General features: G+C 34.3%; 1 protein-coding gene, 1 non-coding gene and 1 pseudogene across 3 annotated transcripts; all 3 read left to right on the top strand.

Moving 5' to 3' along the window:
• The first annotated feature begins 9,002 nt into the window (after positions 1-9,002).
• On the top strand, positions 9,003-12,824 carry LOC143588323 (subtilisin-like protease SBT1.4). Its single transcript, XM_077069359.1, has 3 exons — positions 9,003-9,788; positions 10,752-11,867; positions 12,364-12,824. The coding sequence occupies exons 1-3, from the start codon at positions 9,059-9,061 to the stop codon at positions 12,822-12,824; spliced, it is 2,307 nt and encodes a 768-aa protein (XP_076925474.1). The 5' UTR covers positions 9,003-9,058.
• Positions 12,825-13,469: 645 nt separating this feature from the next.
• Positions 13,470-13,551, top strand: TRNAS-GCU (transfer RNA serine (anticodon GCU)). The gene has a single exon. It is a non-coding gene; the product is annotated as a tRNA-Ser (tRNA).
• Positions 13,552-21,787: 8,236 nt separating this feature from the next.
• On the top strand, positions 21,788-24,943 carry LOC143588335 (trimethyltridecatetraene synthase-like; annotated as a pseudogene). Its single transcript, XR_013145092.1, has 2 exons — positions 21,788-22,724; positions 24,248-24,943. The product of XR_013145092.1 is annotated as a trimethyltridecatetraene synthase-like (transcript).
• The last annotated feature ends 1,699 nt before the right edge of the window (positions 24,944-26,642 follow it).

The following is a 26,642-nucleotide window of genomic DNA, read 5'->3' on the forward strand; positions in this document are numbered from 1 at the left end:
CGAATCGAGTACAGTACTGGGTTAACAATGTTCCCAGATGTACCGATTGATACGTATTTAAGTTATGGGAATTATATAGTAACGACTAGATATTATATTACAGATCCAGGCACGTAGCTGTTCCTTATATTACTCACCGACTCACAAAAAGGTGAGTTTTCACGAGCCCCTTTTAATGTATTGTTTTAATTATATTTTCCCGGGGCGGAAAACATGTCTTATTTAAAGGATTTAAGTACATACCGATCGTATGGAAATACTTGTACATTTATATATATATGATCTGATGCACAGAATATATAAAATGTTTATCATGTGTTATTGTTCTGGGGTAACATAGTTCCCAGGGGTTATTATTGTTCTGGGGTAACATAGTTCCCAGGGGTTATTATTGTTCTGGGGTAACATAGTTCCCAGGGGTTATTATTGTTCTGGGGTAACATAGTTCCCAGGGGTATTTATTGTTCTGGGGTAACATAGTTCCCAGAAAGTTAATGGAAATGTTCTGGGGTAACATAGTTCCCAGCATGATTATATTGTTAATAAATGATTATTAAAATGATTTGTCAGTGTTTATTTAAATTAGTGAAACTCACCAACTATTCGTAGTTGACCCGTTTTCTTTACATGTTTTCTAGGTATGCCCAAGTTGGATTGATTGATGTGTGCTTAACTATCTGTGCTACCTGTTGGAAGCTTGCTGCTCTATGTTTTGTAATGAATTTATTAATGTCTTATCGGTAAAATATGTGTGTAACACCTAGACAGTAATGAAACTCGCAACAATGTAATATGTTATAAATTAATGTAGTGGTATTTTCTTTATAAGCAATGCTGTTGATATCAGATGTGTCTGTTGCATCCCGTGTACGTTTCCGCTGCGGTTACGGGGTGTTACAGTAAAAAACCCAACTAGGCGTCGAGACGATTTTCTTTAAATCCACTTAGTTACTCGGAATCGATCAAAAGTGGTCATCCTCCGCCATAATTGGATCTATTTGGTCAACTCGAACCGATTTTGATTTTAAAAAGTTAAACATAATTCATATTTCTATAATATTAAAGAATGACTATCATTTTATTAATTAATTATTTTTTATTTATATTGATATTCACGTATTTTTGTTATGGTCGCCAACACACAAGAAAGTCGTTTAAAAAAAAACACGTACGTTTAAACGGCATAGATTTGTCATTTTGGTTACAAGTGTATATGAATCGAACAAACACGGAGGAGGACATGTTCATCTTTGTTTATTTAACTTTAACCAAACTTGTAACCGAACAAACTTTTTTGTTCATGTTCATGTTTATTTATTAAGAATGTAACACAACAACCCGGAACGGGCTGACGTGTCACTATTACAGATATCATAACAAAATTCGAATAAGCCTAAGTCAAATTATATTTACTCAAATAACCGAAAATGAATAGTCTTTAAAAAGCATGAACTTCATTATTCTCTCTTATCACTAATTTCCCCGAGTCCCGGATTACCTGAAAACAAAATAGGAAAAACAAAACAAGAAAATACGGCTGAGCCATAAATTGCCCAGTAACGGAAAGAACAATAGTATAGGTAAAGACTAACGAAAATGAAATCAACAACTTTGATTTAAACTCGAAACCAAACTTTTTACCGAAAACATATACTTAATAAAATTCAGAGGTATGATCCGACACTTGGCCAGAACATAATCAAACGCATACGGAAGCATATCAGAAGCATATCATAACAAAATTCACACATCAAACCACGTGACTACACATATCAAAAACTCAAAAGTCACGTGAAACGGAAGCACCCACGAGCTAAAACAGAACAGACTCTTACGTAGCTAGCTAGCCCATGCACCTATGAGACGGTAAGCGTGGCGTACACTCATTATTCCATCTCCACACAACAAACTCAAACTCATAGCTAAGATCGATCTATACGCCTCTAGGGGCCAAAGTGCTACGTAAGCACTAGCTAGAGACACCGTAAACTTTTATTACGCACTGTCACGATAAGTGCATGCCGTTGACGCCCATACGACATTTCAGACATGCTCGGGTGACAGCGTACAAAAGCATATAACTAAATATATTTAAAACTGGAACATGCAATAAAGAGTACAAATAAATAATCTATTGCATGCTATATATTATATAAAACGTACAACTGAACTCAAAGTATTACTGACGGTAATGAAAATCCGTACTACAAAGTAACGGGATAGAGTCAATACTATAAGTAAGCGAAAACATAAATCGTAACGAAGTAACGGAATATAATTTATACTATGAGTAACAGAAACCAGAAACCGTACTATGAAGTAACAAGAAACAGAATCCGTACCTTAAATAAAACAAAACAGATTAAGTTGTCTTCAACTAGATTGAGAATCTACATTATAATATATAGTTCACGTAAGATTTACTGAACTCAAATTATATTGTGTGATTAACCGATCGGTCTTCCGACGACAAGACTTTTTATAAAAATATGATAATTAAACTACTAATAGTTACTAATATAAATATATAATTCTAAATGGATGACAAGAGTCCTGAATTTAACATTAATAGAATGATACTATTAGTTAGACTAAAATAATGTATGAAAATAATTTAGTAGAGTTCATGCTATATATATTACTTAGAATATATGTATATAATTATAAATAGTCATATAAGTGTAATAATTGAATTAAGGCTCCTGTGTAAAATTATAGCTTATACGTTTTAGTTATATTGATGGTTTTATGGATCACCAATACCCTTATATGATTATATGATGAAATCAAGTCAACATGTTCATAATTCACGTGCATGTTCTTTTAACAAACATGTCAGATTGGTTTGTTTGTTTTTTTTTTCTTCCAGCTTTCTTTTTATTTCTTTACTTTATTTCTGATTAATAATATATATCTCCAATATGCAAACATGCCTCTATTAACGTTTAGAGAGTTAAAGCTTTAAATGGCCGGAACCGTCAATCGTCACAGCCTCAATGAATGGATAAAACAAAGGAAGGATTGGAATTATTACCCGCAAAGTGAGCTGATATGATCAGAAAGCGAGGCGTTAGAGGCTGTAACACGGGGACGCTTACGACTGCATCGGTAGCCAAACGAACCAACAAAGTTTTTGAACAATTAGGACATCATAGAAGCAAACTAATCTTAAATGCTGGTCATGAACCAAACTGACCTGAGAACAAAATAGATGTCTGGTAGTTAGCGGCCCGGTAGTGTCCGATTTGTGGTGGCGGAGGCAGTCCGCGGCGGCAGCGGAGGACGAGGCTTATTTAATGGTGGCGGGGTAATGCAGTGATGGTAACGAAGAACAAAGGTCGTGTGCAAATAGGTGCCGGTAGGTTTCGTGAGATGTGAATTGAGAGAGTTTGAGTATGTTTAAAAAAGAAACAAATGATCATCACCATGCCGATTTATCCGGAAGTTTGTTGTAGCATATGAGAATTGAGTTTTTGAATAATAACTAAACCGTCATTCTTTGTTAAATTATATTTGTTATAATTATCTTGACTTTCCAACAAAAGTTTAAAACTAGTACATATACATATTATTTCTATTAATCTAGAATTACTAAGATTATTATAAATATTATCTAACAAAACTTGGGTTATTATAAAGAAACTAGGCATATTCTTGTTAGCCTATAAATTACCATTAATGAACACAAACGAACAAGTCTAATACAACACAGTACAAATAGGTATAATATTTTATAAGATTTTGAATTCCCTGTTGTTGCATGTTTATTTTTAACAATTCCATTTTCTATACAAAGTTTCGAAGTTTAAGAACACCCTTGCCGAGTGGCGGATCCAAAAGTTTTCCTCAGTGGAGGTAAAAAAATGGGTTCATATAAACAAGTCAAAATAGACCAGGTTTAAACATATCGATTAAGACAACTCAAAATGGACCAGGTTCTTACAAGTCGGTTAAAACATGTCAAAGTGAGTCGGGTTAAAAATACAATCCTACCCCTAGATTAATATATCACATCGGGACGAAAAAAATAAATTACAAATAAAGAAATTCAATACAACTTGAATAAACGAAGTAAGTTAATAAATAAGAGAACAAATAAAGATTTCATCTTAATTTTTTTCCCAAAAAAAAAAGATACTGCTTGAAGTAACCGGCTACACCTCATATATAATATGGCTCAAGTTATTATATAAAACAGAACAAAAATGAGAATAATAAAAAAATTTTGTAAACCACAAAAAATACCTTTCAACAAAAATTAAAAAAAAAATAATACAAAAATCATAAATCAAAATTTAATTTAAACACGGAGAAAGTAAAAACACAATAATGTATTCACCGTCTTTTTCGTTCTAAAAAAACAAAAAAACACACTGGTGAGTTAAAAAAATCATTGTGTCTTTTTGTTTATTATTGTGTTCAGTATTTAATTTTCTCATTAATTGAATATTTTTTCCTTGACATTGTGTATTTTTTCTATACTGTGACATGCGAATTGTTTTATTTTTTTTATATTAAGTTTTGAGTATTATCAACGACACAAGGTCCCTACTTCAGCGCATAAATCTACATTTGTTAGTTACATATATTAAAGTGCACACATTTGAATCTACTAAGTATAACAATTTTAAAAGGTAAAATCAACACACTTTGATGTTGCTTTTTTTTTATACTAATTTTGCTTTTGATCATGTAGCATCTAAAGTTTTCTCGCCTATCTAAATCCTCTCAAAAAGCCGCTACAATAATTGAAATGACTCGGTAATCATGATCGAAGAATTAACTCTTTGGCTTTGATGCATGATTTATTAGTTAAAAAAATCTGAGTTATCTTTGTATGCTCTAATATAATGTAAACTTTAGTATAAACGAATAAACTTCTAAAGCTCTTTTGAACACATATGTGTACCTAATTATAACTAACTTTATGCTTTAACGTGACTAGCTTAAAGCAAGTGAATATAAGAGCAGCTTCAATGGTATCATCAATGTCACTCGTCACTTTTTTACCCTCCGTCAGTCCGTTGACTATGTTAATATGTATATGATCCAACCGACAAAATTGATAGGGTTGAGATGACTGAGGAGAGAAGTTGGCTTGCTCCGGTCGCACCTTTTGCTCTAGCTTTTAAGTTAATCTCTCTTTTTCACAGTTTAATTTGAAAGACATGTGGACTTCATCACAACTTGTCAAAAATGAGAAATTGTCACCTTATTTATCTCAAATCAAAGTGTTTATTTCATAAAGTCAACAATTAATATACAAGACAACCAAACAAGAATATGAGAACTGATACGCACATACAAGCGAGCATTCTAAACAGATTGAGATCTTCAACATAAAGGACCCTAATGGGGGCCTAACCCAACACGAACGAAGACAATAATTACAGAGAAGGAAAAAAACTTAGACATTACAAGAGAGTGGATCGTTAATAAAAACCAATAAGCCATATAAAACTCAGCATCAATTATTGCAACACATAGGTTATAGTAAAGGTGTACAAAAAAACCGGTTCATGAATCCACCCAAACCGCCGGTTTTGGTACCGGTTACCCTTTTGAGTAACCAAACCTATTCTAAAACGAACCAGTTTGAAGAAAAATGGTTCTAAACCGGACCAATCTGGGTCAGGTCAGTCTCTCTTGCTTCTAAACCGGTTTGGGTCAAACTGGTTTTGAACAGGCTTTGACTAAACCGGTTTGTACACCTCTAGCTCTAGGTCATAGGCTCTAACTTTAAGCCCAACTTGTAGAGCAACTCCAAGCCCATTAGGTGTTTAAGCCCGTCAGTTGTCCAAGCCCAATGCAACCCTCATTAAAAATATAAGAACAAAGAATTAGAAGTAAAAACAAGCAACTAAAACATACAATATTTTGAATAAACAAACGATATTTCGATTATATGAATTGAACCTATATGTGTTTTAACACAGCTTCATAATCAAGTGATGTTTTTCATTGCTCTTTTAACTCCATTATCCATCCATATGGATTTCTTATGTTTTAAATCATGCAACGACATGTGTCTCACTATGTAAACAATATTTGTTAAATGATAACCAACCGTTTTGCTTTATGGGAAATTCATCATGAGCAAGGGGAGAACAGATCACTTGGAGGCATCAAACTTTAATTAAGAATGTGCAAAGAGTGTATGTGTGTCAAATACAAATTAATACGGTGACCTTACAAGATTGCATTAGAAACCAACATGGAGTATACTCAATGAACGTATTACGTATACTATTCGTCGAAATCTCTACATTATTACATTTGCATGGTAATTAAGTTTTGGATTCATTTTCCTTACAAAAATATATATATATAAAATTATTAAGCATTTATGTGTAAAGTTCTAGTTTTTAAAAACTGTAAAACAATTAAAACATCTCAGCAAGATGCTGAAAGCGAACAGACACATAAGTATTAGTAAACATATAATCAAGGTGCCTAATAACCTACAAAAGAACCACCTAATGGGATGGGACAAGGAAAGCAAACTACTTTATTGGGTCGATGCCGAGACGGTTAATGAAGATCAATATACCATATTATTGATATCTTGATCGTCTTTCGAAAACGATTGCATATACGGGTAGTTATTAATAGCCTTGTCAAGTGTGTGGTGAGACGCATACCAAATGAAATCCAACGAACGAAAGACACCCGTTAAGATGTACAACAATGTGGATGGATACTTCACTTTATGCCTTTGCAACCTTGATCCATTTCAAATAAATGCAGTGTCCAGATTCATTGTATTGGTAAATTTAACCTTGGTGAGAACCTTCTGATTTTTTTTATTTTTGGATTGGACTATTGGAGGAGTCCTTTTCACCACTTTTTGCCTTTTGTGTTGAATCTAGTCGGGTTTTATTTAAGAACAAATTCCTTTTAATTCTTGTTGTTTGTGTCACTTAAATCAAATATCTCTCACTCTCAAACTCAGGTGTTTAAAGATCTTGTCTTTTCAATAGACCATCGCTTCATTGGTTGTTAAATCCTGTACTGAAACAATGCTTGCACAACTCGGACCTTGAAGTTTAAACTTGACTTACTCGATAATATGAATTCGTTCCTTTTAGCACCTCAACTTAATATTCACAAGCATCTTTTTTATGTCTGTTATGTCCGAAACAATTTACCCTTGTTTATTTATTTGTTGTTCTACAAATGACTTTTGATTCTACATAGACAACTTGATTAAGACTAATAATATGTGGATTTGATCCTATACATAAAATATGTTTGCCTGCCTAATCAAATTTAAATAATAAATAGGGTCGATTATATATTTATTTCCTTGAGTACTACTCAACGTGCATTTTTTTCTATTGAAATATAAGATAATTAAATTGTAATATGCTTTTAGAGAACGTGACACATGGAGTGTATCTTCAATATCATTTAAATTATTGTTAATATATTATTGTTTAATAGTCTCTCTTTAGAAGTAATGACATGGAAACGAGCTCGTTGTTGATAGTTAATTTAATAGTTTCACTTTATTGCGATAAATAGAAGATAGGCAAATACGCCCATGGAGTAAATAACTAACTACAATGTGTTGATACACATAGCTCGTGTGAATGTGTGATATCCAAATAAATATAAGAAAAATTAAGATTTAAAATGAAAAAGATTCGAATTTCAATATTAAATTTAATATTTGAATTTACGAACATCAGCAATGAACTCAGATTCAGATTTAGAATGTCACGTCTATCCGTTATCGGTATTTCGCCATCAGTAAACTCTATAGCACCCCTTTTTTTCCTTTGTCGTGGGCGCACCCTCATTTCTCGCTTTGTATCTTCAAACTAACAACCTTGTTATTGGATTTTCTAAGAAAAAGAGCTCAACTTCTTTTCATGAGATGACTTGCTCCACATTTTTACGACAACTCATCTTGAATTAATTGTTATGTAACGAAAAAGTATTTTTTTTCCTATCCAGACAATTGTAAATTAAGACCTCTTTTTAAGTTTTCTTAAAAAAAATTTCAATGGTTCTTCAATATAAGAGAATATTATATACCTGGTTTCAAACCGATTAAAAGAAAAAAGTTTAATTAAAATCAAAACTTTTTAGACATTCAGTTATTGCCTATAGAAAACTTAGTTGGTCAAAACTAAGGAATCCAACTTACAAGTATTGGGCTATTGAATTTCCTATATGTACAATCTAGAGGTGCACAAGTTAGTCGGTCGCTAACCATAAATCTAACTGGTTACTACCTGGTCCATAAAAACTGATTTATACCTGATTACACATGTCGGTTATACATTTTAGGCTAGGATCGTTTTTTTTGTTTTTTAATTATTTTTTAACCGGTTTTTTTCCAGTTATTTGCCGGTAACCGGTTCGGTTAGACCCTAAACCGATTATACCGGTTAGGGTTTTCTGTGTTGAAAACCGACTAACACCTGACCCGATTAACCGGTTTAACCGATGCGCTCAACTAATCGGTTAATTGGTTTGTGCATGTCTATTACAAATACAGTCCGTTACAAAACCAAGGAAACAGAACAGTGAATGATAAATCCAAATTCCAAACAAATAAACACTCGTTTCAGGTTTTCAATAAGAAAGTTAACAAACCCTAGCCAAATTCGTTTTTTTTCTCGCTTTTCCAATCGAGTTCAACCAAAGAAACTTTTAATTAAATGATACTGATACTCGAACCGATAAACCTCAAACTTTAAACTAAGCATGTCTTTATATAATACATATATTATTAATCAATTGCAAGTTGATAATATATTACAATCTCACTTTACATACATACACATTTTTTATCTTTTTAATGTGATTAATTGTTACATGATATTTTGATCAAATTAAAAAATAATATGGCATGGGCTCTTTGGATTGGCCAATCCTGTTATTTACAAGTAGCAAAAGAGGTAGGTACAACTTAACAAGTGGCCCAATAGGATCACCCAATCAAACTCCGCCACGTACTCATCACACAACCATATATTAATATTTTAACCTTTCTCACCATCCTTTTAATCATCATATCATCCTCTCTGAATATCCAGTGTACCCAACAATGGCTACCACTACCTCACTCTCATCTTATCTTTACTTATTATTATTATTCATCATATCCTTCACATCTCTAACTCAATCAATCAAAATAAACACATATATTATCCACGCTTCTAAATCTGATAAACCTAACACGTTTTCCACTCACCACCACTGGTACTCATCAGTTCTCGGGTCAGTATTATCAGAAAACCAACAACCTGAGATATTATACACATACGAACGCTCCGTCAACGGCTTCTCCGCCAGGTTGACTCGATCTCAAGCCTCTCAACTCCGTCGTCTTCCCGGAATATTATCCGTGATTCCAGATCGAAAACGAACGCTTCACACGACTCACACACCTAACTTTTTAGGTTTAGCTGATACTTACGGCTTATGGCCGAACTCTGAGTACGGTGATGACGTCATTATTGGAGTCCTTGATACCGGAATCTGGCCGGAACGACCTAGCTTCTCCGACGACGGACTTCCGCCGGTGCCGGAGACGTGGAGAGGTGGATGTGAGGTGGCGTCGGATTTTCCGGCGACGGCGTGTAATAGGAAGATTATTGGTGCTAAGGCGTTTTATAGAGGATATACGGCTGGTTTAACTGGAAGGTTGAATGAAAGTAATAGTGGTTTTTCTCCTAGGGATACTGAAGGTCATGGTACTCATACTGCTAGTACTGCTGCTGGATCTGTCGTGCCGAATGCTGGGTTTTTTGACTTTGCGAGAGGTGAAGCCAGTGGTATGCCAGTTTTTCATCAATAGTTTACTTACCCGTTTAGATCACGAATTGAATGGTATTGCTTTCAGCTACTTTTCCATCTATAGTTTACCTACCCATATTTTTCATCGGATAACAAGATGATTTTGGAATAGTAGCCAATAGCAATACCAATGATTTTCAGATAATAATGATTCTCTAATAATAATGATCTCAGAACGGATGATTAGAAATCCCATAAGAACCGAAACTTTGTGTTTAGAAGGATTGAGTTTGTTATCCAAAGGGGATTGCAGCACAACTTGTTGTCCGCTTACCTGCCACTTCATTATAAATAGTTTAAATGTTTGACCATTTAATAGAACTGATACGTTGATACGTAAAGAAGAAAACTTGAAAACCAGTTTTGAATTTGGATTGTTTTTTATCAATATATTGTTTCTTATACACAAGCTTCTCCAGTAGTCGAGGATGGTAATATTTAGGATTCAGTAAAAAATCAAGAATGCATTACTGGGAGAAAGCTTTCCTATATTGGACACTAATATTGAATGGACGTTTTCCTTATTTGGACTGAAAAAATCGAACTTGCAAAAATTAACAAAATTTAAAATTTAATTGCTATTTGCTACTTTTCCATCAATAGTTTATCTACCCATTTTTCTGTTGGATAACAAGATGATTAGAAATTCTTTACTTTTTTCAACCCAGTTGCTCTTTTGATTTTGGATTTTTTTTAATATACTGTTGGTATACACATACTTTTTCCATTATGGAATAGAGGATGGTAATATTTAGGATTCAATTAAAACTCAAGAATACATTTGTGGGAGAAGCCTTTCCATATTGGGCACCATTGTTTTTTGAACGTCCAATTAGATCGGTTAATCATTCAAATAAAGAACGAAGTATCAAACAACCTTTTTCCTTATTTGGACTGAAAAAATCGAACTTAAAAATATGAACAAAATTTAAATTTTACAGGTATGGCGACTAAGGCGAGAATTGCTGTTTACAAAATCTGTTGGACTGAAGGCTGTTACGACTCCGATATCCTTGCTGCAATGGACCAAGCTATCGACGACGGTGTACACATCATCTCATTATCAGTCGGATCAAGCGGTTACGCTCCTAATTACTACCGTGACTCAATCGCAATCGGATCATTCGGAGCAGTGCAACACGGTATTCTCGTCTCCTGCTCCGCAGGCAACTCCGGTCCAGGCGCTTACACAGCCGTCAACATCGCTCCATGGATATTCACAATCGGAGCATCAACAATTGATCGAGAGTTTCCAGCAGATGTCATTCTCGGCGACGGGAGAGTTTACAGCGGCGTGTCGTTGTACTCCGGTGAGGGAATCGGTGACACTCAGCATCCGTTAGTTTACGCTAAAGATTGCGGTGATCGGTATTGTTATACCGGTAACCTAGATGAAACGTTAGTCGCGGGGAAAATTGTTATATGTGACCGTGGAGGTAATGCTCGGGTTGAGAAAGGACTCGCGGTTAAACTAGCGGGAGGTGTCGGTATGATACATACAAATTTAGACGAAAACGGCGAAGAGCTTCTAGCTGACGCTCATTTAGTTCCAGCAACTATGCTGGGAGCGTCAGCTGGAGATAAAGTCAAAGAGTACGTAAAATCAGACCCGTCACCAACTGCTACTATAAAATTTCGAGGAACGGTTATTGGCACGTCCCCGTCAGCGCCACGTGTGGCGTCGTTCTCAAGCCGCGGTCCGAATTATCGGACGGCTGAGATTTTGAAACCGGACGTTATCGCTCCGGGTGTGAATATTTTGGCCGGGTGGACCGGGTATACTAGCCCGACGGATTTGGATCTTGACTCTAGACGGGTTGAGTTTAATATTATATCGGGTACTTCGATGTCGTGTCCTCATGTTAGTGGGTTATCTGCTTTGTTACGTAGGGCCCACCCCACGTGGTCCCCAGCTGCGATAAAATCTGCGTTGATGACTACTGCTAGGTATATAGATGATATTGGTGAGAATATTACGGATCTTGCTACGGGTGTTCAATCCACACCGTTTGTTCATGGGTCTGGACACGTGGACCCTAACAGAGCCCTTAATCCAGGTAGTTATATTTTTCTGGTTGAATAGGTTTTTTGGTAAAAAACAAAAAAAAACAAACATACCCGATAACCCGACTCAAATAAATTTGGATTGTTTGATTTTCGGGTTTGAATGTAAAATAATAAAAAACTAATTATTCACGGCATATTATTATCGGCGCTACCGCATCGCACGGGTATTCTAGTTAACATCATATCATGATATGTAGTGATAATATTCGAAAATCACAAAATTAACTATAACATATAATATTTTAAATATTAAAAACTCCAAAGCAAAAAACATCTATAAGAAAAAGACAATTAATGTTCGGGTTGTTTGATTGGGTTTTTTCTGGTTTCTTTATTAGAAAAAATGACCCAATAACTGGCCCATTTAAGGTTTGGGTGAGTCAGGTTCAGGTTTTCAAGTTTTCTCTAATTCGGGTTCAGGTGGCTTCGGGTTGGGTTTGTTGTTTGGTATTAGGGTATAGCTAAAAAACACTCGCCTAAATGCAGGTCTAATATACGACGCCGGTTTTGATGATTACGTGGCGTTCCTATGCGCCGTTGGATATGATTCGTACAAAATAGCAACTTTTGTTAAAGATCCGGTGGATTGCAGTGCAAGTAAGTTAAATAGTCCTGGGGATCTAAACTACCCATCTTTTTCAGTGGTGTTTGATTCTCAAAACGGCGGCGTTGTGAAGTACAAGAGGGTGGTGAAGAATGTGGGGAGTGACGTGGATGCGGTTTATAAGGTGAGTGTGAGTTCGCCGCCTGGGGTGACTGTGGTGGTGTCGCCGGAGAAGCTAGTGTTTAGTGAAGAGAAGACGGAGGCTGAATACGAGATCACATTTAGTGCTGGCGGTGGTGTGTCGGAGGCGTTTGGAGCTATTGAGTGGAGTGATGAAGTGCATAATGTTAGGAGTCCGATCGCAGTGTTGTGGGCTTCGAGTACATGGGACGTTAGCATGTAATTTCACTGTTGTATTGTTGGACTATGTTAAATAAATTTGAACGGTTGCCCCGTCACACGTAGACTTGAAAAAAAACAGTTGTAAAAAAATGGTGGTCTTTTTTTTTTTTTTTTTATTAAAGTTGGGTTTTTAACTTTTTATTCAAATAATATTGTACCAGTTTCTCTCATGTTGTGAATATAGTAAAAGCAAGTTCTAGCAAATGTCAATGTACGGTTTATTTTGTTCTCAAATTTAACACCAAATATGCTAGGAACCTTAGAAAGAAAAAACACACACTAGTTATTTGTTTCACTAGTCAATTTTTCTATTAACAGGTGTATTCATATGACTTTTGAAATGATTGCGTGTAGAGAATTTGTTTAAAATTATACAACCAGTTGTCACACAACTTTAGTAATGAAAGATTCAGTATTGGAGTTAAGGAAAGTGTTCACCCAAAATGCTGATATCATATGTCTAGAAACATAATGATATATGCTAATAAAGATTTTAGACCTATTTTGAAAACACTTAGTGATCATAATCGATAGGCATGATGTATGATTTAGAAAGGATTTGAGATTTTTTATCCGTGTATTCTACAAAACAGAAAAATAATAATAAACAAATTATAGTAGTTATTTCTACTTGTGCAACATCAACGACGCTTTGGCCGAGTGGTTAAGGCGTGTGCCTGCTAAGTACATGGGGTTTCCCCGCGAGAGTTCGAATCTCTCAGGCGTCGTATGTATTTTTAATTTTTATTTGGTATTTTACTTTGCTCTATGAGTTTAATCGCATAAAGTTTTCATCCGGGTTCAATGAGTTTAATGCACATACTGTAACAGCTTCTAATAAGTATTAGTTGTATTTGTTCTTATAATCTACTATTTTTTTGAAATTCTTTAACGACCACGGCCATGAGCAAACTACAGTTAGATACCCTTTGACTGACTTATCTATGATCACCCAAATTCGCACCGATCTGTCTTGAAATTGAACCGTCATTTCTTTACAGCTTGAATGTTGTATCTAAAAGTATATATTGATCGAGCACATACACTTGCAGTTCTAAGTTCTAAGTATATAACAATTTAGTCGTGAACGCCACAATAAATTTTCATTTTATAAATGGCAATATTAAATCAAACTTGGCTGAAATGAAGTAGTCGCCTTTGTTTACTTTTGTCTAGTTGGGATAGAATAAGGGCATGTTAGTCCTAGTTATAACTCCAGGCACATATTGTTAAGTCGGTTGTAAATTGTATTCGTTATTTTGAAGGTTAAAAATGGCACTTGCACATAGCAAACACCCAAATCAAGTAAAATGAAAAGAGTAAACAAAAACAATTACTTTTGTACACATTTGTGTAAGCATAACCTAAACCCCATATCTACAACAACGGACACAAACAAAAAACTAAAGAAATCATATAGCAAATTGAGAGACACAATTTACACGAAGACGTTATGTTGATTGTTGAACTAGAAACTCTCTTCCCACCTTATATACAAGAAAAACTTAGTATTATTTTTTCTTTATTTTGAATATTTATAAATTTCAGAAAATATTTTTTATTTCTTTATAACGTGGTAGCAAATATTTGATAGAATGAAAGTGTTAACTAGTTACAGGATGCTTATTAGAGGTGCACACAGAAACTTGTTAACTGGTTTGTATCCGATTTCGTAACCGGTTACTAACTGGTCTAATCCTAATCGATTACAAACCGATCTTAACCGCCGGTTAGTAACCATTTATATTATTATATTCAAAACCGGTTATAAACCGGTTAATCCAACTGGTTACCGATTTTTTTTATTATTATTTTATTAAAAATCGGGGTATAACCGGTTATTAACCGGTCAAAACTGTTTCTTTAACCAGTATAACCGGTTACTACCCAGTCCGAAAAACCAGTATGACCGGTTAATTCCCAAAAAAGAAAAAACTGGTTAGCATATAAACCGGATAATGGTTAACCGATTTGCTTAACCAGTTAACTGCACAAGTGAACGTAGAGGTGCACAAATCGGGTTCGGGTATGACCGGGTATTAGAAAATCGGGTAATAGCAGTATCTGTGTCGGGTTAGGATCTGGGTATTGTCTGTAAAAACCATACTATATGCATCGGGTTCAGGTCGAGTATAGAACCTGGTATTTAAATACCCTATTTACAGCTATTGAAAACACCCTATTTTTTGTTTTTTTTTTCTGGTTTTTTTCCAGATATTTTTCGGATATAGATTGAACTTTTTAAGGGGTTGCACATTTTATGGGTTTTTCGGGTATTTTTCAGGTATTTTTTGGGTAATTTCGGGTATAGATCGGGTATTTGAAAACCCTGTTTCAGGTATTGGAAAAACCCGGTTCCTGGTATGGAACCCATTCCGGTTTTCGGATATTACCGGGTATAAATCGGTCCCGTTCCGGGTACGGATTTTGGTACTGAAATGCACACCTATCCGTACCCTATGAATGGGGTCGGCTACGGGTTCGGGTTCGGGTACGGGTATTTAAAACCCCAATATAAAAAAAACCGATTCTGAGTTTGGGTTTTTTTTCACCTCTGAGTGCACCGAACCCAAATCTTAATTAGCTGGGCACCAAAAAATGGGCCATTTAGTATATAGATGTATCATGATATAGGCCTGATAACGATTTTGTTTCAAACACACGATCTCTTTTACTTAGGCCCCTGAGTGAATTATTTAGAATGAGAACCAGGGCCGGCCCGCTGGGGACTTATAACATATGGTGTTTGCATTTTATAAAGTGTTTTAGAAACTTTGTTCAAACTCAATTAAGTTGGCCCGTTTAAGATTCAATCAGTTTGGTTTGTGGTTAGGTTATTGTTTTTTTCTTGATTCCGTCTAGTTTGAAACTTGAAATCAGCCATATAAACCGAACCAGTCGATTCTTACATTATTGGACCATGTATAATTGTATATCATAATCATGATCATCTTTATTATTTCAACTTTCCTTTACAAATTATAGTTAAGAATTAAAAAAATAAAAGAAAACGTACGGAGTGTAAAAAACAATATTGTAACTTTGCTTGAACCAGTCACTGTTATTACACTACAGCTTAAAAGTAATCATGATAATTACTCTAATGCTTGTCACACTTCGTACATTAAAAGTTATTTGTGTGTGTAACTGCGTATGTGTATTATAGCTTTTCTTATACTATACAAATTATTTTAAACACTATGAGCCGGTTGATAACCATCTATACACTTTTGGAGGTTGAGTCAAGATTGATTCAACTGGGCATCTCGGTTGCGACGATTGTGGGTTCAATCAGCGAAAACTTCCTGCTAATGAGTGCTGTCTCGACCGTCCGGTTACCCGTGTTGGTCAGTTGATGATGATGTAAATGGAAATATATGATTCATTTAAAATGTCTAGTTTGTATTATGATAGTTTTTAAAATCCACTAAACGTCCCAAATAGTTGTATGCCTTTTGATTCAACTTTTGCTTATATCTAGTGCCTTGTTTCAACTAGTCAAATTAATACTCAGTAAAAACATTAACTTTGGTAAAGAAATAATATTATATTATTATATACATCTAACTAGTTTTTATCCCTCGTATTACAGGGTTGTGTTTATTTTTCAAGTCTAATATTCATATTTTTTTGCATTTTAATTTTATGCATTATAAAAAAATTAATAATATACTTAGGGTTTGATGATGAAATAGTTTCACAAATAAATGACATGTTATAACCCGTTTAAAAGCTATGGGATTGATAAGACTCATGACCCACTTATTTTTTTACTATAAAATTGTTTCTTATTATAAATAATATATTTTTCTTAAAAAATTGGATATTAATATTTAGTATATCCATACTTTATAAGATTTGCATATCAAATACTTTGTGATATTTATTTTTATAACAGTGAGATGTTATAACTCGTTTAAGGTTATTTAGGTATGATGAGACCCATACCGTGAATTCGGGTCAAATGCACTTGAAGTCTTCATTTACAAATAAAACAATATGGTGGCTTGAGTAAATGTAAGAAACAATCAAAAAGCTTTTAAATGTTTCGTTTATTTACGGGGGTTGTTTTATATTATTTGTTTTAAATATTTATTTATGTTTTGAATTTTTATTGTATGAAAGTTAATAATATACTTATGGTTTGATGATAAACTGTTTCATAAATAAATGAGATTTATAACCCGGTTTAAAAGCTATGTTGTTTGATGAGACCTAGGGCTGTGCAACGGTTCAGAACAGCGAGAACCGAACCGGAACTGAAACTGAGTGAAAAATAGAACCGGAACCTATTATAGTAAACCGGTTCGGTTCCAGAACCGCTAAAGCCGGTTCTCGCTAAACGGTTCTGGCTATAACCGGTTCGATCATTTATTTATCAAATGAGTTATGCAAACTTTGCGATTTGCAAAACAAGTTTATACAATTGTATGTTTTTTTTCACGGTAAAACTAATTAAGATTACAACATGAACATCCATTATATTTTTTATTAAAACCTAAGTGTTCAAGTTAAATAAATCATTAGCAACGATAGATTAATGGAAGATCATATCATTTTATATTAAATTACATTGATAGCTTAAATCAAAATTGATCATGGTTGCTAGTTCTTGAACGTAAAGAAAGAAGATTTTGAATTAAAAAATGATTGAATGGATGCCGGTTAATAAGTTACTCTATAAAAAATGGGGATTGGTAAATTTATTTAAAACGTTTTGAATATTCCGGTTCTTCGGTTCCGAGTCTAGAACCGCCGGTTTTACCCAGAACCGAACCGGGAACCGTTTTATGCAAATTCTGATAACCGAGAACCGAACCGGTACACACATTAACGGTTTTGAGTCACCGGTTCGGTTCCGGTTCCTAAGTTCTGACGGTTCCGAACCGTTTTTTGCTCACCCCTAATGAGACCCCAAACCTGTTTATTTTTTTTACTATAAAATTGGTTTTTTAATTATAAATAATATATATCTTTTATTAATAAATCATATATTAATTTTTAGTATATCCCTACTTTATAGGATTTTTATATCAAATATTTGGTGGGATTTGTTTTTGATTTAATGAGATGTTATAACCCGTTTAAGAAATATTAGGTTTGATTAGACCAATACCCATGAATTCGGGTCAAATGCATGAGAAGCCTCCATTTAAAAATCAAGAAAATCTGGTGACTCCAAAAAAAGGGGGAGCGACCACATCACGACACATAGGATTTTATTGTTTCGTTTATATATATTATAGATACAGTTAAAACTTAAAAGTTAAAACTTATATCTTCTCTTTAAATTAAGACTTGACGATTATGTCTAATGGCGGGGACTGCGGTGGGAACAGCCGGCGGCTTAGTTGACTGTTGACCAACGTGGAAACTGAGATATTTCATTATTTCCACTTTCACTTTGATTTTTAAAAATGAATATTATGAAATTATATGAGTTTCCACTTTCTAAGAAATTCCTAGACGACTTTCAAAGATGTTCATTAGTTTTGTCCCGACTTTAAATCAATTTCATGGAAATATAGTCTTTCTTTAATAATTTATATTAATATGACAACACCAACGTGAGTATTTAGGTGCAATGACGGATATAGAAGAAAAAAATAAGGGTATCTTAAAATACTTTTATAGACGTAGAAATATTTTAATATTTACTCAGTGGTATCTAATACATAAAGTGGAGAAATTTTTTTTTTTTAATTTTTACAGTAATTTTGCACTTTGTCAAGGAAGTTGATGGGTATCTCGAGATACTATGGTCCATAGTTTGTATGCTACATCTGCCATCGATCTTGTGATTTGTTGGTTTACTGGTTGTATCAGTGTTGGATAACGTGATACATAGCTTAAAGTCACACACTCACGCATATATAGTGTCAAAGTAAAATATAAAACTATGGTATGTTTTGATTTGAATCTGAAACAATAAAGGAATTAGGATATGTATCGATGTATCGATTTACTCGTGTTTATAATTTGTCATCTTGAATGCAGTGTTACAAAACGATCATACTAAATAAAATCTCACACATAGCAAGTTATTACTAGAGAGTCTAGAGTATGGGAAATACGAGATGAAGACGAACCTTCACTCTATTTCAAAGAATAGAGTGGTTGCTTCGGCTGATAATTGTTTTTCTTCTTATAGCTATAACCATGTAGTTTGTTTATATTTGCAGTTTTAGTCCAATAGTTTCAAATTTGCAATTTTCGTCCCTGTGGATTCATTTCACTTGCAATTAAACTCGAATTCATTAACCTCGTTAAGTCTGGTCTTTAAATCCATTAACGTGCCCCTCACGTGAGACACATTTTTGTCCTTTTTCTCGCCAAATAAACCCCAGCCGTAATTCGCAAGCACCCTCACGTGAGGGGATGGGGTGTATCTGGGGGAGGGGGGATGACAAAACTGACCCTCACGTGAAGGGTACGATGATGAGTTTAACGACCAGATTATCGAGGTTAATGACTTTGGGTTTAATTGTCGATGAAATGAAACCACATAGACAAAAATCGTAAATTTGAAACTATTGGACTAAAACCACAAATTTAAACAAAGTACATAGACGAAAACCACAATGTACTCTTCCATCATTTATTTATTTGCAAGTAATGTAAGGTTCTAAGGATTTTCGTGATGGAAATTAATGGCCTACGGTGACTAGTGAGGAAGTCAAAAGAAAAATAATGTGAGTTTCTTTAAAGTGAGATGGTGTTTGCCTAGAAATTCCATAAAATAAGAAGTGATTTGGAAATGAACAAGGCATTGCTAACAACTTTCAAGGATTTTCTCATTCTACTCTTTACTTAATTCAATTATTTGTGTGAAAAGCTACACATATTGTCACCAAATTGAATCTTAAACTAAAAAAATGTGTTTTGCAGAATAAACAAAGAAACTTAAATGATTTTTCAATAACAAAAGATTAATTTAACAACCAACCACCTATGTATTTTTATACTAGATGTGTGCCTGCGCGATGTAGCGGGTGTTTGAACCTGTTAATCACGTAACAAATATAAGTGTTTATGGTTCGGTTAAAACCTTGAAATCGTTTAAACCGGTCATTGGTTTGACTTCTTTTTTCTTTCTTTTTTTACTTTCGGTTTGTTGGTCGGTTTCAAAGTTTTCAAAATGTAGTGAACGGCTGGTTTGCGATTTATACTGGCAACCGGCCATAAGAAACCAGACCATACTGTAAATGTTGAATGCATTTTAATGTTTTTTATTATTAATTATTATATATGTTTTGTAATATATATTAGATATAGTTAAAATTTAGTTGAACATAATCTTTTTATTACAAATAACTTGGTTATACAACTTCAAATTAACCTATTTGCAGTATGATTCATTTTGTGATATTTGTTGTTATTATTTCACGTCCTAGATCTTCCATTAATATTTACCATTTATTTGGCTAAATTATCATTTTTTATTTATGATCCTCTCAACTATCATATTATGTTGGTGTTTAGTTAAAATTGATGGTAAATTTAAATTAATAATTATTTTTAACTAAATTTATTATTAAAGTTTAAATTGTGAAACCAAACTCGAACCAGGCCATTGGTAACGATCTGGTTACAACTTTCAATGGTTGAGTTTTGTTTTGGACGACAAAAAAATCAGTATTAACGGTTGTACTCACAAGTTTAACTTAAAAACCATCAAAACCGACACTGAACACCCCTACGTAACATATTAATTTATTTAAAATGAAAAAAATTATAACAATATCATATCATAATTAAAGAGAATAAAATGCTCGTTTTTATGGTGTAATTTTTTTATAAAAATATTAACGCTTGAAAAGGCTATAGTCGTTTAAAAATCATGGGTGAGAAGTTAGTTTACAACTTAAATTAAAAACATAATATGGTTAAAGATGAGGGACCAAACTTGTAAGTTGAATGGATTGTGTTTAAAAGACAAGTTTACTCTTAGTAACACATGTATCACATGCTTTAAGTGTTGTAAATTACTTATAAATGGGTGTCTTAATTTGCCCTTGTTTGGTGTATTATATATAGTATAGATATCTATTTCTAAGGGTGTTAATAGACTGGCTCAATAGGTTTTAAGCAATGTTTACATAACAAGATCGCTCAACGAACCATACGGGTAACCGCTTAACTGGTACAACCGGTCGAATCGGCCAAACAATTTTTGGCTAAAAAATGATGGCGAAGGCTGAAAAAATTTAAATTACAAAATATATAATTTTTTCCATGGAACCACTTCGAACCGATTGGTTGTTTAAGAAGCGAACAAACTACACAGAACCGGACTGGTCATGTGACTAAATCCCAGTCCAACTAGTCGGACCGCCGGTCTCAAAAACACTGGTATTAAGTTACAGAAGTCCTGAGGTGAACTACTACACAGTACATACGGTTTCAAAAACATGAAACACAATCGGTAGTTGTTTTACCAGTGTATCGGTTTAACAATTCGTTTAGAAGGTTTTGCAACCGATTTTTACCCAATATAATTAAATTGTAGATGATAAAATAAGTTATGATTAAAATGTATATATGTAATAGCATATCCCATAAACGAAAAGAAAATGTATATATAGGCAAACAAACCCGGTTTCAAGTTTCACACCGCACCAAACCTTCAAGATTAAATTATCGATATCTTAGACCCACCAACTAGTTTCGACTAAATCAGTTTGATCGTTTTTTAACACTCCTAATTTTAATATGGTTAATTAAACATCAAATTCATTTTTTTTTGTTAATGTGAGAAACACGAGTCTCAGAGAGTCTTCAAAAAAAGCAAGTCAACGGTTTTGTTCGTTAGTTAGTTTGCCAGGTCGTGTTTAGATCTACCGAATCATTAAAAAAAGAAAAAAAAACATAACAATAAAATAAAAGTGTCACACTTACCATTCAAAATCCATCTATAAATAACCCACCATTAATTCATCTATTTTCATAAGTCAATAACACTCTTAGTCACCCACCAAAATATTCAACACACAATATTCCCAATGGATTCATTTTCCTACACTTACTACGTTACCGCATGGCTAGCCACGGTAACCCTCATCCTCCTAACTCGTCGTTGCCGCAATCGCCGCAACCTAAACCCGCCTCCCGGCCCTAAACCGTGGCCGATTATCGGTAACCTCAACCTCATCGGTTCGCTTCCGCACCGTTCCATCCACGATCTTTCGCAAAAATACGGCGAAATCATGCAACTCAAATTCGGCTCGTTCAACGTTGTTGTGGGCTCGTCCGTCGAAATGGCAAAAGTATTTTTAAAAACACAAGATGTTAACTTTGCCTGCCGCCCAAAAACTGCCGCTGGGAAATACACCACTTATAATTATTCTGACATCACGTGGTCCCCCTACGGCGGCGGCAGGCACGTAAAATGTGTCTAATGGAACTTTTCTCTGCGAAAAGACTCGAGTCGTATGAGTATATTCGCGTAGAAGAAACATATTCGTTGTTAAAAACGATTAACAAATCCGTGGGACAAGAAATTCTTTTAAAGGATTTGTTATCAACCGTTAGTTTAAATGTGATAAGTCGGATGGTATTAGGGAAACGTTATTTGGACGAGTCTGAAAACTCGGTTGTGAGTCCGGACGAGTTTAAGAAGATGTTGGACGAGTTGTTCTTGTTGAATGGTGTGTTTAACATAGGGGATTCGATACCGTGGATCGATTTTATGGATTTGCAAGGGTATGTGAAGAGGATGAAGGTTGTGAGCAAGAAATTTGATCGGTTTTTGGAGCATGTGTTGGACGAGCATAACGCGCGGAGACGGGCGGACGGGGAGAAGTTCGTGGCTACGGACATGGTGGATTTGTTGTTGCAGCTTGCTGATGATCCGAATCTTGATGTTAAGCTTGAAAGACATGGAGTCAAAGCTTTTACTCAGGTTTGTTATTTATTATTTGTTATAGAGTTAATAGCCATTTTCGTCCCTGTGGTTTGCTACTTTCGTCACTTCAGTCCAAAATTTGTTTTTTTGTCAATTTAGTCCTCATAGTTTTAAATATTAGCCAATTACGTCCTATCCGTCTAACGGCATCCAGCTATGCCGTTAGTTCAAGGGTATTTTTGTCTTTCTCCCTTTTATTTTGAGTTATTGGTCATTTTCGTCCCTGTGGTTTGATACTTTTGCCAATTCAGTCCAAAGTTTGAAATTTTGTCAATTTAGGTCAGTTTTTTTTCTATAACCCTAGAGAGCATTATCCAAGCCCAAAACAAGTCTACATTTACTCTGTCGACAACAGTAATCATACCCCCTCCTCTCGTATTTAGTTTCTAGACGGTTCCTAAACTCTCCCCCATGGTGGAATTCAATGGTAAAGTGGTTAAAACAATTCTGTGAAACCAAATTGTACGGAAAAAACTAAAAATCGTTTCTTTGATGAATGCATAATATTTAGGGTTTAGAGATTAAAATATCATAACGAAAATCTGGGTCGTAATCAACTATTATACATTAATCAACAAAACAATTTTTAGTTTTTTCTGTATAATTCGGTTTCAGGGAATTACCTTGACCACTTTACCATTGAATTCCACCATGGAGAAGATTTTAGGAAATGTCTAGAAAATAAATATAAGGGGGGGGGTATGATTACTGTTGTCAACAGAGTAAATGCATACCATTATTTGAGGTTGCTCGATGGTTTTGGGCTTGAATTATGCTCTTCAGGGTTATAAACAAAAAACATAAAAAATAAAAAAAACTGAATTAAACTGAACATTAAATTGATAAATTTTTAAACTTTGGACTGAATTGGCAAAGATATCAAACCACAGGGACTAAAATGACCATTAACTCAAAATTAAAAGGAGAAAGACAAAAATACCCTTATACTAACGGCATAGCTGGATGCCGTTAGACGGATGGGACGTAATTGGCTAATATTTAAAACTATGAGGACTAAATTGACAAAATTAAAAATTTTGGACTGAAGTGGCGAAAGTAGTAAACCACAGGGACGAAAATGGCCATTAACTCTTTGTTATAAGTATGAAAGTTAAAGTTACAACTTACAAAAATGATTTTTATTATAAAAGGACAAGATGCTTTTATCAATAATTCATGGTACTATTATTATGAGTACTGTGTCCTGTCACACGATATTTTGTGTTGGTATGTCCGACATAATCAATTCATAATTCCGTGTTCTTTACAAAACTCAACAAACGGAACGGGCCCTTGACCTGTATCCGTTTGATGACGATAACACTTGTCACGATATGATCTCAAAACTTTAAATTTTCGATCGAGTTAATTTTCGGTGTTGGATTTATATATTTTCAAATAGAATAATCTATCAATAAATGTAAAAATTAATAATCATATATAAATGTAACAGTCAATAGTATTAATAAATGTAACATATGCTCCCTTGCTAATATGAATTGCATTTTTTATACTTGTAGGACTTGCTTGCAGGTGGAACTGAGAGCTCGGCTGTTACTGTCGAATGGGCGATTACCGAAATCTTGAAGAAACCAGAGATATTCCAAAAGGCAACTGAGGAGCTTGATCGTGTCATAGGAAAGAACAGATGGGTTCAAGAGAAGGACATGCCTAACTTGCCTTACATTGAGGCAATTGCCAAAGAGACAATGAGGTTGCATCCCGTGGCTCCAATGTTAGTCCCAAGAAGAGCTCGTGAGGACTGTAAAGTAGCTGGTTACAATATAACTGAAGGAACCCGAGTGCTTGTTAGTGTTTGGACCATCGGGAGAGACCCGAAGATTTGGGATAAGCCAGAAGAATTTTGTCCCGAAAGATTCACTGGAAAGGAAATTGATGTCAAGGGCCACGACTTTGAGTTGTTGCCATTTGGTGCGGGTAGAAGGATGTGCCCGGGGTATAGTTTAGGATATAAAGTTATCGAAGCAACATTGGCTAATTTACTTCACGGGTTTAACTGGAAATTGCCGGGTACAATGACCAACGATGACTTAAACATGGAGGAGATATTTGGGCTATCAACACCAAAGAAATTTCCACTTGTGGTTGTGCCTGAGCCAAGGCTTCCACTAAATATGTACGAGTTCTAGAGTGTGTTTGTTGCGGGCTTTAATGTTTACGATACTAATGTATCATTATCTTATTTTGTATTCTACAAGCACTTTCAAATAAATTAATAAATAAGACATTTAACACTTTCGTTTAAACCAAATCAAAAAATACGTTCCCAATGCATCTCTCTCTCTCTCTCTCTCTCTCTCTCTCTCACATAAACAAACATAAACATACATATATATGTATATATGTAATGGGGCAGCGAAGCGGCGACAAATCACAATGGGACGTTATGGAAAGGGGTTTCTAAGTCTCGTTTCCTACGTGACGATAACATGGAAGGGATATGTTGTCCCCACATAAAGAACAACCTCAAGAACAAGATAAGTTCACGCATTTTAGACATACATCTTGAATTAATAGTTGATACATGTTCCTATAATAAATACTACCTTCAAACATTTAATATGTGACAATTATTGAGCGTATAAGTATATGTCGCATCTACTTAATTAATAGTCCTACATAACTTCTTAAAAATGAAAATAACTTCCTTTACAAACCATATAATTAGGCTTCAAAACACAATAATTTACCAAAAAATGAGGGGAAAAAATCTAAAAAATAAAGACAACTTTCTAGTTTCTACGTGCGTACAAAGATACCTAGTTACCTACCATCGACCAAACATGTAATGTCTTTAATGCAAAATTCGTTTTGTTTAACTAACTATTTACAATTCACCTTTTTTTTATTAATATGTTACTATTGTTATGCAATTTCCCTTTTATAATTCGTGAAGCTATTTATTTCTAAACATGATCACCCACCCACACACGAAGACAAGATCACGTTGGCTATTTCCGATCTCGTTTTCCGAATTCTAACATGATGCACTTTTAACTCACCAGTTTACAAGTGTGTTTTACATGGGATTTCGTTTCAAGAGGGTTTGATTTGCAAAGTGGAGAGGTGAAGACGTTTTGAGGGTTTGGATAGAGCTTTAAATGAGTTGAGCTGCTCATGAGCTACTACTGTTCGCTAAAATCTATAATTGATCCGAACTGAAACCCAAACTTCATACATCAAATTACTTGATTAAACCCTTGTGAGTAGACATGCTTTTACTTGTAAACATATAGTAATACTCAAATTAAGTAGATTGTACGCGTTTTGATGTCCACATGTTACAATTGATTTAGTTACATTAACTTTAGTTATGTGGAAATTATGAGGAAAATGTAGAAGATAATGTTGATGCGCAACATTTAAAAACACTATTGTCTTGAGACCAACACAGAGCGGAAGCTAAAATACTACTTCAAGCACTTGTTCTAATGGTGTATCTAAATATGGCAAGTTATGGAATTCAGCCCAACAGTTGACATGATCCGGCCCATCTAGACATTTCTATCCATTACTTATTGACCCATTAGCCGTCTTCAAGAATCCATAAAAACTTGAGTACTCGGGACAAGTAAAGAACGAGCCTCTAAAATATAAACTCAATAACTCTCGCATACAAAGTAAATTATAGGACGATAATCATGAAACAATAAACAAAACAAAAGGCATATTAGCAAAATAATTTGATTTAAGATCTAAACAAACCGTGAAGTTATCCTACCATTTATGGTTTTAAAATAAGTAGTCTTTTTCGTTCGTTCATTTATGTTCATGAACGTTCGTTTATTTATGTTTGTTTCTGTTTGTTTATTTATGTTTGTTTATGTATTTCTTAAATAAACGAACACAAATGTTCATTTTTTAAATAAACGAACATGAACATAAATATTTGTT

This window comes from Bidens hawaiensis, unplaced genomic scaffold (genome assembly GCF_021521415.1).
Source record: "Bidens hawaiensis isolate Kalapana, Puna unplaced genomic scaffold, B.hawaiensis_p1.1 tig00001575_1, whole genome shotgun sequence".
Classification (NCBI taxonomy): Eukaryota; Viridiplantae; Streptophyta; class Magnoliopsida; order Asterales; family Asteraceae; genus Bidens; species Bidens hawaiensis.

Excerpts from the sequence above, each read along its gene's own strand:
- LOC143588323 (XM_077069359.1), top strand. The coding sequence starts at position 9,059 with ATGGCTACCACTACCTCACTCTCATCTTATCTTTACTTATTATTATTA. Across the intron at positions 9,789-10,751 it reads TGCGAGAGGTGAAGCCAGTG|GTATGGCGACTAAGGCGAGA; the intron begins GTATGCCAGTTT and ends TAAATTTTACAG. Across the intron at positions 11,868-12,363 it reads TAACAGAGCCCTTAATCCAG|GTCTAATATACGACGCCGGT; the intron begins GTAGTTATATTT and ends GCCTAAATGCAG.